This window comes from Trichomycterus rosablanca, chromosome 2 (assembly GCF_030014385.1).
Source record: "Trichomycterus rosablanca isolate fTriRos1 chromosome 2, fTriRos1.hap1, whole genome shotgun sequence".
NCBI classification, from domain to species: Eukaryota; Metazoa; Chordata; class Actinopteri; order Siluriformes; family Trichomycteridae; genus Trichomycterus; species Trichomycterus rosablanca.
The window spans coordinates 15,323,225-15,337,170 of record NC_085989.1 but is presented as its reverse complement, the minus strand read 5'-3'; the positions used below and the strand labels follow the sequence as shown (position 1 = coordinate 15,337,170).

General features: G+C 41.0%; 1 protein-coding gene across 1 annotated transcript in view; it reads left to right on the top strand.

The window, feature by feature from the left end:
* The first annotated feature begins 815 nt into the window (after positions 1-815).
* jazf1a (JAZF zinc finger 1a) overlaps positions 816-13,946 on the top strand; it is a 33,835-nt gene continuing 20,704 nt past the window's right edge. Inside the window, exon 1 of the mRNA XM_062990191.1 lies at positions 816-1,007. Coding sequence (XP_062846261.1) covers positions 893-1,007 — 115 coding nt within the window. The 5' untranslated portion in view covers positions 816-892. The remainder of the gene's footprint in view (positions 1,008-13,946) is intronic.

Sequence of the window (13,946 nt, the reverse complement as noted above, 5' to 3'; positions counted from 1 at the left end):
CATATTTTTAGAGGGCCCTGGTTATGAGAGCCCCTACCAGGGGGCACTAGAGAAGAGCAGGGCATACCATTAGAGGGCCCTCTTTGCCCAGGGGCCCAGACTATCCTTAATCCGTCCTTGCCTAGGGGTAATTTAGAGCAGCCAATCCACATAATGACAAAAAAACTTGCCATATATATTACAGATAGGTACCAAAGGTAAGGATCAAAACCTAGGTCAATGTAGCTGTAATGAACCCACACTACCTGCACCACCATGCCACTGGTTATGAAAACTAAGATTGAGAGAAGTTACTTTAAGGGGTAGCTTCTTTAAAGGGTATTGGAAATAAATAGTTATTGATACTGTAGCTGCCTGTAGCTTCCAATCCTGTAGTTTAATTACAGTAAACCTGCATAAGTAGTGCACTCATTTTTCTTACCACTTTATTCAGGTCAGAGTGCAGCAGGCACTACTTGGTACTTGGACCAATTTAACAAAGAGAAATACATTCACTCACATGTATGAACAATTTCAATTCACCTACAGGCATATTTTAGGGGGTGGAAAGAGAACCCAGAGGAACTTTGCAAAACCAAGATACGTATTGCTATACAGCACCCACTTCACTAGCTGTAGTGTAATACAGTTCACACACAGTATTACTCTCTCAACCTGACAGCTAATGGTGGTTACTGAAGTGAATCAAAACAGTCAGTGTGATTCATTTCGGGAACCGAATCAGTAAAGTGACTCACAATGCCCATCAATGAGGTGAAGTGCTCCCTCCTCCTCCGCCACATTCCGTCTCTCTACCCTCCTCCTCCAGCTGCTCCGCTGCCGCCTCTGCTCATCTCCCGCACCACTCCTCTACCTCTCCCCGGGTTCCGAGCTTAACGTCCCCGGGCCGGAGATGGCGGGCGTCGCGGCAGCGTCCTTCTTCTCGAACGCCTGCCGGTTCGGCGGCTGCGGGCTGCACTTCGACTCTCTGGCCGAGCTCATCGCTCACATCGAGGATAATCACATCGGTAAGTGCCGCTAGCTGCGCTGTAGCCGTCTGCGCTAGCTAGCCCAACCTAACCCGAGCAGGAACGTTAGAGCAGCGGCCGCTATACCAACAAGCTCTGTGTGTGTTTGCTTCTTTTCGGAGCCAGTTGTTGCAAAGATACGTTGAGATATATGTGAACGTATCTAATGCAACATGGAAATGCTATATTTAACAAAAATGCTTACGCGCTACAATTCCGCTGCGGTTACGCACACGTAGCCAGCTGTGTCTGTGTGTGTGTGTGTGTGTGTGTGTGTGTATAATATGTGCGTGTGTGCGTGTGTGTGTGTGTGTGTGTGTGTGTGTGTGCGTGCGCGAGCGCGAGAGGCCCGAGCAGTCATTAGCACCGCTGCTTGCAGCTTTGTTTAGGCTTGGCTTGGTGTATTGGAGTTGTATGTATGAGTTGTCTGTCGCCGCTTTTTCACACAGGTCTGTTTGTTTATGTGTTCACACCTGGTCCAGTAGCTGGTGAACGTGCAGACATTGAGCCCAAGTTGGATTAAGTTGGTTTCAGGGCTGGGGGATAGGGCTATAGATAACGTGATGTTAGTTATAGCCCACTTATCTGAATTTTGTTATGAACAGGTAACTGCTTTTATTTACTTATTTATTTTTCACTATCCATTTTTACTAGTCAGGCTTGTAGTGCCACTCAGGAACATTGGGGGTAAGAAAGTAAAACACACTTGACATTGGTATCACACACATTCACTTACACCTATGGCCAAATGAAGCCTAGTACACACCACACAACAGGCATTTGCAATGACTTTTACATCTTTTTTAGCATTTTGACTTTTATCTCATTGTCACTTTGCCTCTACAATTCCTCTGGTGTTTGCACCACTCCTGTTTTGGGCGAGCAGAGGTGCAGACTAGCACCTGCCTCCCGTGACACGTGTACGGTCACTGACTTCTTCCTAACAATTGCCCATGGTGGTTTCTCACAAAGCCATGTAGAGTCAAGCTTTGCCCTATGTGTATTCAACAATACTCCTGCTGACGCCTTAACTAGACAGCAGAGGTCACAATTGTAGTGCTTATGTGCTTTTCTATTAATTGTACAACTTAAAAACTAAATTTCCTTTCTCTCTGCAGTGGGCTAGCGTGGGTCCTGTTATGTCATAATATAGCGTTTGACAATTAAAACGTCGTACCAGCAGTCAAACCTAGTGGATGTGTGTCAGTCGGGGATGCTTTGCAGCTTCTCACGGAACCAAGTCCTGATGAACGTACCATCATCAGTCATAAGTCATTAACATCACTAGATGTAGTTAGCGAAAAAATACATCATGTCTTCACTCTGTCCTTTACATTAGTTTGCATTAGCTGTTGACTTTCGTTAACTAACTTAGTGAAAAATAAGTAAGGCCCTACATAATTCACTGTCGTGAAAATTGCATCATGGACCATAAAATGAGCCGTTTCCCGTTTAATATGCATCTTTTGTGAAATTCAAAATTTAAGGTTTGTGTTTAGCGATTTAATGTTTTTCGTTCACCTCACGTTTACTGGTTATTTTGCACTATGAGGCGGTCCTAGTGTAGCCAAGTGTTCTAAGAGTTTGTTTAGTTTGTAAAGAAAGAAATAATCTGTACATAGACAAACTATCTGGAGCATAATACTTTACTGGCTTGTTCTTTTGAGGCACAACACAGACTACAGAGAGAAGATCACGTGTGTAGAGCAGCACACTTTTCCATTGAATCCCCAAAGGGACAAAATGCACTCAATACGTAAACACATGCACCAAACATTGTCTGCATACTACACCACAGAAAAGTCTGTTACACTAGCAATCCTACGGCAATACAGTTAGCAATCTGTTAGTCACAATGTTCAAGATGTCGAAGTCTAAAGCAGCTAAAAACACGACTCCGATAACTGAGTCTGGAAAACTCCCAACCAGTTCTGTGTTATGCTAGACCAGGGGTGTACAACATACCAGACACGGCCCGGCAAAACTCTCAATCTGGCCCGCCAAATGAAGTGCTGATGCATTTTTAAATAAATGATGCCGTCACTTGAAATTCACCGGGTAATTCCATGAAATTGCGACTGAAAAGTGACTGCTAAATTAAGTAAATACAAGTTACTTCAGCGGTACCATGGCTTTGTCCAAACCAAGTATGAGTAAAAAAAGAAAAGTGAATCTCGAGCATAGGAAATGTAACCCTGAATGGACATACAAGTATTTTTTTATGAAACGAGCCATGGCGTTTTCTTATGTCTGGTGTGCTTAGAATGCATGGCAGTGGCCATAATTTATGGAGGAATATAATTTACGCAGCATTACGCGAAACTCGGCGATCACCGAGGTGTGGACAGAAAGCAAAAGATTGAAGCACTAAAAGACTTGTGACCACCACATTAATCAGTTGGTGTCAGAAAGACGCTGCAATATCTCCCATTGACCAAGACATTTCCTGTAAGTACCTGATTTTATGTAACAAATGTGGACAGGTCTGTAAAAATGAAATTTGTGGCCCTCTGGTTTAGATGTTTATGTGAAATCGGCCCTTGGTAAAAAGAAGTTGTGCACCCCTGTGCTAGACTCTGTTGTGTATTTTAGCTTCCATTGATTCTATCATTCAATTCATGAGTGTAAATTAATGACTGGTGTAAAATGTGGCACTTTTCTTTAAAAATCCATGACATCAGGCCGATCAGGTGGTGCAGCGGTAAAGTACGCTAGCTCACCAGAGTTGGGTTTCTAGATACATCGTATCGAAACTCAGCTCTACCTTTCCGACTGGGTTGGGCGGCAGTATGAACAACATTTGGCTGTTGTTCACGGGCTTAGGGGTAGAGTCGGAGCATAGGTCCTCATAACTGGTACAACTGCGGCCCCTGCTGGTTGACTGACGGCGCCTGCACAGAGCTGAGGAATAACATTGAGGGGGGTGTGAGCCTCCGTGCGCAGTGTCTCTCGGTGTATGAACTCGGCTCGTGCAGGTGAAAAATGCAGTCTGTACTGATTGCGTGCCGGAGGGGGCGCTAGTCAGTTGAGTGGCGTCCTCAGTCAGCGGCAAAGGGTCGAATCAGTATAGAGGACACAATCAGGGTAATTGGACAAGACTAGATTAGGGATAAAAATTGGGGGGAAAAAGTGGGAAAAAATAGATAATTTAAAAAAAAAAGAATCCATGACATCTGTGATTTTTTGAAAAACCAGGTATTAGAAATTAAGCACATTTTCACGTGAATTTAGTAGGGCCCTAAATACATCTGTTTACATCTTAAGTGACAAGCAGTTTTTGTCAGGGGCTAGCTGCGCTGAAATTCTAGGCTTAGTAGCAAGCACTTCTCGTGAGTTTTTGTCTTTACGCAGTTGTCATTTACGCAGAATGACAAAATACATATGTATTTTAAATTTTTTGTCCTCACGTTACATACAGTATACACACCATAAACAAGGCAGTTAGCTTACATCTATCTTGTGTAAAGCAAAGTCTGTAATATTATGCCATCTAATGCTAAAGCTTTCCAGTCACATACTCCAAAGATGTGTGGTTTAAACTAGTCGGGAAACGCAGGAGAGGAAATAGTTTATATCAGGATACACCGGCACACACACGTTTTACAGTATTTCTGATTTGATCGTCCTCTACAAAACATAATACCCATGCTGCATTGCAAAATTATTAATTAACCTCCAACTTACTATAGAAGAATCTATACTGTTTGTGTTGCCAAATCCACTCAGATTCATTTATTTTTCCTCCTTGATTTTACGCTGCACATCTGCACAAAAACACTTTGATCACTCGCTACTTGCTGACGTGCATTTTTGGACGTGGTATCATTAAAACCCTCGTCACTTCTCACGTGTGTTTTTGTAAAGAATAAAAAGGGAGACCAGAGAAGCTCGCCTGCGATTCCAGTTGGTGATGGATCGTGTAGTGTGAAACCCCCTATCACCGATCAGTCGTGTAGTGTGAAATATACACCGACTGAAAGACTCCCGAGTGCAAGAGATTCAGTCGTGTAGTGTGAACTGTACAGCGACCTGACGACTTGGAAAGTCGTGTAGTGTGAACTTGGCATAAGGTTATATTGTTTTTAGCCCTGGTATGTGACCCAGCCATCTTATCTGCCCACTACAGCTAGCAAATGTGTGATACAACAAGCTTGCTAACTAACTAGCAGGCCTACTAGCTTCCAAACTTATGAACTGCTTTTATCAGCCAGACATTGTCTGCGGATTTGTACATCAACTTAACTTAGTGACTTGGTGAAAGCAGACAAATGTTTAACTCGCACTGATGTTTTAAACATTACGCTGTGCCCTTTTAGATGCTAAATAGCAATCGCTAGCTAAGGGCTACACAGACTTTCTCTCACAGCAGAGCCAGGCCAGGGTTATGCAGGAAAGATCCCCAAGCTAGCGGTCTACATTAGTCTCCAGACAGCAGATCGACTCGCTTGTGTTCAGCTGGTGTTACCCACCATGTCCACACCTCTTGGAGCTGGTGACTGCTGCTCTGTACCAACTTGAGTTTGTACAGTTACTCTCCTCCTCACTGGCTCCAATGCTTAAGCCAATGGGTTTCTTTAAATCTCCTCAAAACACTGTTCAGTTTGGTCTTCTGCCATAATGTGACTAAAGCAACAAGCACTCACTGTGACTGCTGTCCAGCGTAATGGCCTTGTCACTGACTCAGTGGCAACATAATTTAACATGTAATTGTTTTTCATGTTTTTTTTTTCTGAAATCAATTCAAACACACCCAATTCTTTAAAAAAGCCTCAACAATTTGGGTGCTTCATGGTTCCTTTAAAAAATCTGGCAGTGATGTCACCAGTCTACAAACCCATTTCACATTAAGGTTCTTAGGATCCCCAATGTACCTGTCTTCTGTGGTTGATGCAGATAAAAAACAAGCAACCCTTCATATTGGTCAGGCATTATACAGGTTAATCACTAGTGGTAGCTTCTAAGGGTGTTCCGATGCAGCCCTGATGTTAAGTAAATAACTACAATAAGCAAGTTATATAAATTATATAATATAATAACATTTTACATTTTCGACATTTAGCAGATGCTCCTATCCAGAGCGACTTACAGAAGTGCTTCCATAGTAGACATTACCTTACTCCTGTTAGAACCAAAGTGCTTTATTTTTGTTGCGCAAGAAATAAAGAAGAGTGTTAGTAAGTAAGTACATGTCAGCGCAAGTGCTTAGTAAATAGGTGGGTTTTACATCGTCTTATGAAGACAGTGAGAGACTCAGATGTTCGGACAGACAATGGAAGTTTGTTCCACCACTTGGGCGCCAGTACAGAGAAGAGCCTTGACACTTGTCTTCCTCGAGTTCTGGGTGTATCTTATATGTCAATATCTAGTTGTTAAATAAGATACAGTAAAACTGAATCAAGTTAAGCAAAAGTCAAAATTGCAAAACCAGCAGTAACTAAGATTTAACCACTTTTACCAGTTAACCTTCTACAGTCACACCTGGCCTTTACTGACCTATATTTGCTAATATGTCACATTTGAATGTGTTTCAGATCTTCCAACCAATTTTAACATAAGATAAAAACAACTAATGTAAACACAAAATCCAGCTTTCATTTAAAACCTGTATCACCTATGTGAAAAAGTAATTGCCCCTTAAACCTAATAACTGGTTGTGTCCCCCTGGGCAGTAACAACTGCAATCAAATGCTTATTATAACTTGTCTTGAGTCTTTTACATCACTTTGGCACACTCACCTTTGCAGAATTGTTTTGATGCAGTACAATAACTGTCTGTTTAGGGTCTTGCTACAGCATCTCAATAGGATTTTGACTTCGAATTTTGTTTCTTTTAAGACATTTGGATATTGACTTGTTCTTGCATGTTGGATCATTGTTTTGCTGTATAACCCAACAGCACTTAAGCTTTAGGTCAGAAATTGATGGGTGAACATTGTCAGAATTCATGGTTCTATCAATTACAACAAGGTGTCCAGGTCGTGTGGAAGCAAAGCAGCCCCAGACCATCACTCCACCACCACCATGTTTGACTGCTGGTATGCTGTTCTTATTGTGGAATGTGGTGTTAACATTATGCCAAGTGTAAAAAGACCCATATCTACCAAAAAGTTCCACCTTTGACTCATCAGTCCACAGAATGTTATCCCAAAAGTCTTAGTGCACATGATCGTGACCTTAACTAAATCGAGTGAGTGCAGTTTTTAGATGCTTGTCTATTTTTTATTTTTTTTTGTGACCTCCTGGATGTTTTCTACGTGAGATTTTGGTAAACCAGCTACTCCTGAAAAGGTTCACCACTGTCTCAGGTTTTCCTCAGTTGTGGATAATGGATCTCAGTGTGGTTCACTGGAGTCCCAGAGCCTTAGCAATGGCTTTGTAATCCTTCACAGACTGGTAGTGAAACGTGCCATCATATTCTTCTTTTTTGAGACTTTCTAGCCTGCTTTACATTGCCACACAGGTGCTATTTTAGTGATGTTTAGATTCAACAGGTCTTGCAGTAATGCCTGGGAGTATTTAGTGAAATTGAACCCAATAAAATTTGGTAAAATGGTTGATTGACAAGCTTAGGGGGCAGTCGTGTTAACTTGGATTATCTTTGTCCAATGGTATTAGTAGTTTAATGATCTAAAACATAAAAGTGTGACAAAAATATAAAATAGAAGAAATTGAAAAGGGGCATGGTAGCTGTTATGCCCTTCATGGTAGCTAGTCATTTGTAAATTCAAACTACCTATGCCAAACTACACTAGTTCAATGATAAATGTATAATTCAATAATAAATATGCACATTTTTAATAACATGATACTCCGTATCACTAGATATTGTGTCAACGTAAGAGCATGTTATTTAACAATGAATAATTTAACTGTTATACCACACAATCATGGTTGTGGATAGAGACCACTTTGTGCACAATGCATCAACATATCAGGTCCCGACAAACCATCTTGGATTTATTACAATGAATTTAATTTGTGCCCAACTGATGATCTAACATGGTTTTTGCAACCATCCATTTGGAAAGTATTGTTAAACCTTTACCTGTAATGTTCCTGCTTTGACTACTTTAAACTCGTAGCCTTGCAGTAACAATTTACTGTGATATGTGGGACAGTGGTAGCTCAGTGGTTAAGGTACTGGACTAGTAATTAGTAAAGTAATTGTATTTAGAAAGTTGCAGGTTCAAGCCCCACAACCTCCAGGTTGCCACTGTTTGGCGTCTGAGCAAGGCCTTAAACACTCAATTGCTCAAATCATAGTCAGTCATAATTGTAAGTTACTCTGGATAAAACTAGTAATGCTAGGGAACTCTCAGAACCAGCTGGGACTGGCAATGCATGAGCGCAACAATTTGCTGTCCCAGGGCAGTTTGCTGACACCAGGGGGGCCGCAGGGTGGCTCAGTGGCCTCACAGCAAGAAGGTCCTGGGTTCAATCCCCAGGTGGGGCGGTCCGGGTCCTTTCTGTGTTGTGTTCTCCCTGTGTCTGTGTGGGTTTCCTCCGGGAGCTCCGGTTTCCTCACACAGTCCAAAGACATGCAAGTGAGGTGAATCGTAGATACAAAATTGTCCATGACTGTGTTTGATATTAAACTTGAACTGATGAATCGTGTGTAACGAATAACTACAGTGTTTGTCATGAATGTAACCAAAGTGTGTAAAACATGACGTTAAAATCCTAATAAATAAATAAATAATAAACAGCGACACCAGGGGTAGTTCCCAGAAAGCTATAGTATGTCTAGTTTGCCTTCCAACAGAAGACCGGACCACACTAAGTAGCCCAGTATTACGATTCCAGAGAGAAGGCAGAGCTGACAAGTGTGAGACAGAAAACCATGATGTATAGAAAAAGATATATTTGTTAATCAAGAGAAACTTACACAGAAGTCTGCGCCTCTGTGCCCCCTCTGCCGGCAAAAATGTCAATGCAGAAGGACACGACTCCTTTAGCAGCTGCCACATCACAGCGATGCATGTATTTGCGTTTGTCATTCAACCCCCTTGCTGTGTTCAAGTGCTAGCAAAATGATTCACTGTGTTTAGAAGAGCATTTTGAGGGGAAAGGATTACTGTTTCCATGCCAACCAACCATCAGGCAGAGGTGACAGAGGTCTGTGATTGGACGGATCACTTACACATGAGAGACAAGCTTATTTATGTAAACCTGCCGCCTCAATTTAGTCTTTAATCTGTGTAAAAAAGAAACAATCTTTTGAAATAATCTTTTGGTTATTCTTGAATAATCAGCTACACGTAGCCTTTTTAACATGTGACCTCTGACCTTCTCTGTGCATCAGCTGGACTGACGTCACAGATGGGTGATTGAGGGTTGTGAAGAGGACCCCTGTGCCCCAAAAACAATTAGTATTCCTGCCGTGGATCAATAACACCATACCCATGTTCAAAATAAAACAAAGTAATGATTTATTTACTGATCATTTATCAGTGTTTATTCAAGCTTAGCAAAGGAATTGTGCAGTTTAGCACATTGTCATGTATTTTATGGGACTCCACAAAGGTGCTGTGGTCACTAATGCACGACATACTTGATGTTGTAAGATTTCAGATTGTAGTTTGCTTTTTTTATCTGTGGTTTGGGTGGTGTGTGGTGTTTGTGGTAGGGTCAGTTAAACTCCTCTAAAATAGGACTTAAATAAAATCAGATTTTTGCTGAAATCAAACCACATGGTGTGTTTTATATATGACTTTTACATAGTAAATTACAAAATGGTATTAATAATAATGGATTTGTTTTTTCTGTAAGTATTGATTAGGAAACTATGCTAATGTGGCTTCTAATTTAGAAAAAAAACATAGCACTAATGTTGCTAGTTAGCTAATTTAAGCAAACAACAAAAAGGTATGTTAACTAAATGTAACTGAGATCAGTATAAGACATGGTAAGCCTTATTATACACCGATCATGCTTAACATTAAAACCACTTCCTTGTTTCTACACTCACTGTCCATTTTGTCCATCTGTTTCTCTGCATGCTTTGTTAGCCCCCTTTCATGCTGTTCTTCAATGGTCAGGACTCTCCCAGGACCACCACAGAGCAGGTATTATTTAGGTGGTGGATCATTCTCAGCACTGCAGTGACACTGACGTGGTGGCGGTGTGTTAATGTGTGTTGTGCTGGTATGAGTGGATAGAACACAGCAATGCTGATGGAGTTTTTATACACCTCACTGTCACTGCTGGACTGAGAATAGTCCACCAACTAAAAATATCCAGCCAACAGCGCTCAGTGGTCAGATGAAGGTCTAGAAGATGACCAACTCAAACAGCAGCAATAGATGAGCGACTTTACATCTACAAGGTGGACCAACTAGGTAGGAGTGTCTAATAGAGTGGACAGTGAGTGGACACGGTATTTAAAAACTCCAGCAGCGCTGCTGTGTCTGATCCACTCATACCAGCACAACACACACTAACACACCACCACCATGTCACTGTCCCTGCAGTGCTAAGAATCATCCACCACCTAAATAATACCTGCTCTGTGGGGGTCCTGACCATTGAAGAACAGGGTGAAAGCAGGCTAAAAAAAGTATGTAGAGAAACAAATGGACTACAGTCAGTAATTGTAGAACTACAAAGTGCTTCTATATGGTAAGTTTGGCTGATAAAATGTACAGTGAGTGTAGAAACAAGGAAGTGGTCTTAATGTTATGGCTGATCGGTGTATCTTGCTAAGGTAAAAGTAAGTACCATAGACAATTATTTATTCAGGAGGTAAGATATCAGAGATGGTCTATCTTAAATCCTGCTATATATGACATGAAGAGACTTTACTACATATAGTTTTGAGAGAAAAACACACCCTCTCTCCACAACCATGTTTTCCTTACCAGCTTTAAAAACAAATTACATATAAGAGGAAATACAACTAATTTAAACACAACCAGGTGGGCAAAAAAGAAAACGCTTCCTACTTCCACAATCATCAGCAGAGTAATTATCAACCTGGTGTTTAATCAAGTTTACTTAATCTCCAAAACGTGTGACCTGGCCAGGCATTCACACAAATACAGCTGGCCATTCGGACAGGGTCTCTTCCCGCTGCGATACAGATGTGCGGGGGAGATGGCCGTAGCCTTGCGATGGATTGGTGCCCTATTAATGGTATTCCTGCCTTGTGCCCAGTGTTTCCCTAATGGAACTAGACCCACCGTGAAAGTAAAAAAGTTATTAAAGATGTCATAATGGCCCAGTCAAAGTCCAGACCTCAATTCAGAGCTGCGCGGTATGACGGTACATTCGGTATACCAGCTTTGATTCCTCGTACGGTATGGATTTTTCATGTATAACGTTGCACAGTTAATACAACAGCTGTAGGCTTCAATAGGCAGCAAATCATATAATATTGTTCGCCGCTAAAAGCGCTATTGAGCGCTGTGCAGATTACATACAGCTTACTTGTTAACCAGGTAGCGTTAGCTTTACAGTGTCAACAGATGAGAGGTTTTCTCTATATGGTGGAAAAAATAAACAAAAACAGCAAAGAAATGAGCTGTGTCAGCAGTTTAGAAGTTATTTTTGTTCCGACACAGATTAAACACTATATACTGTACGGTTTGTCGGGGCATGGTTGTTGCAAAAAAAGCAAAAGGTTAAGCGACATTACTACCGGGGCGAAAATACTTTAGTTTATTTGCTATACCGACGTTATTCCAACAACACAGAAGCAAGCTGGAAGCGTAAATATTTATAGTCGTCCGATTTTCTACAACAGACCTGTGATCAAGTTGTACAATCAGTGGAGTCATACCTCAGTATAATGGTATAACTGTGCATTTCATCAGTGCTGACTGGGAGACTGCTAGTGTTGTTTTATTTGTTAAAGGGAGAGCTAACAGTAATTGTAATACTTAAATGCTATATTAATAATAAGCATTGTATATATTGCACCTGTTTCACGCATAGGGATTCCATCATATATCGTGTCATTTTGTGGGGCCAAGCATTTACATTACATTTATACATTATACATTTTCGGCATTTAGCAGACGCCTTTATCCAAAGCGACTTACATTACAGTTACAGTACGCAGTCTGAGCAATTGAGGGTTAAGGGCCTTGCTCAACAGCAGCAACCTGGCAGTGGTGGGGCTTGAACCTTCTGGTTACTAGTCCAGTATCTTAACCACTAGGCTACTGCTTGCCCAAGCAAACCTTATAGTACTCAAAACCTTCATTATATACATGGTGAAATCAAAATGTTATACACTGCCTGGCCAAAAAAAGGTCACCACCTGGATTTAACTAAGCAAATAGGTAAGAGTCTCCCATTGGATAATTACTGCATGGGTGATTATGTTTCAGCTGGCAACAAGTTATTTAACCCTAACTGATGCAGTGAGTAGCTTCTCATTTGTTAAACAACCATGTGGAAAGACCCATCCTGTGGTCGTGGAAAAAATGTTAATCTGTTTCAGAAGGGTCAAATTATTGGCATGAATCAAGCAGAGAAAACATCTAAGGAGAAGCTGAAACTACTAAAATCGGGTTAAGAACTGTCCAACGCATTATTAAAAAGTGGAAGGACAGTGGGGAATCATCTTCGAGGAAGGAATGTGGTCGAAAAAAAAAAATCTTGAATGATCGTGATCGGCGATCACTTAAACGTTTGGTGAAATCAAATGGTAGAAAAACTACAGTAGAACTCAGAGAAATGTTTAATAGTGAAAGTAAGAGCATTTCCACACGCACAATGTGAAGGGAACTCAAGGGATTGGGACTAAACAGCTGTGTAGCCTTAAGAAAACCACTTGTCAGTGAGGCTAACCGGCAAAAACAGCTTCAATTTGCTAGGGGGCATAAAGATTGGACTCTGGAGCAATGGAAGAAGGTCATGTGGTCAAGATGACAATGCCAGGATTCATCGGGCTCAAACTGTGAAAGAGTGGTTCAGGGAGCATGAGACATCATTTTCACACATGGATTGGCCACCACAGAGTCCAGACCTGAACCCCATTGAGAATCTTTGGGATGTGCTGGAGAAGACTTTGCGCAGTGGTCCAAATCTCCCATCATCAATACAAGATCTTGGGGAAAAATTAATGCAACTCTGGACAGAAATAAATGTTGTGACATTGCAGAAGCTTGTGGAAACGATGCCACAGCGATACAAATTTTTGGTCATACCGCCCAGCCCTACCTCAACCCCACTGAGATTCTGTGGTGCGATCTCAAGAGAGCTGTGCATTAAGAACTGTCCTTTAACAGCAATAAACTAAAGCGATGTTGGAAGGAAGAGTGGCTTAGATTTCTTCAAATCGATGAGGCTTTTAAACTCCTAAAGAAAGCATTTACTTTCAATTATTGTGGCTACTTAATGATTTATATTCCGAAGGTGAAGTAAAAGTATTAACTGATTTGTTTACTTTTTGCATTTGGTTTTGTTTTCCAAGTATTTAAATCAAAACCATTTCCACAGTATTCTGTGTTTAATATTATTTACAATGTGTAATGCCGTTCTAATGCACCGTGACCCTGACCACCACCACTAAGTATTATCATTGGGATTATTTATTTATTTTTAAACCAAACGTCCATAATGCTTATTTGCTCTCTGGCAAATCTGTGAAACTCTGCCACCTTGTGGTGAATATCTGAACTTGTCATAGCGTGTTAAAGCAGTGAGCCTTGCTCATATGTTTCCATGCGTGGATTAAACAGCTTTATTATAGATTGTGTCAGTAATTTCAGTACTGGTGTTACAGGCACGTCTTAAGTTTATATAAGCTTGTTAGTTATTTGATTTTTTCAGTGTGACCTACAGTATTATGTAAAAGTGTGAACACTCTTGATCAATCTCATGTTAACAATAGTTCTGTACTAGCACTATAATAGCACTTTCTATACAGGAAACAAACCTTTTTTAAATGTGCATTTACTGTCTGCTGAACGTAACATTTCAAATTAACTGTGC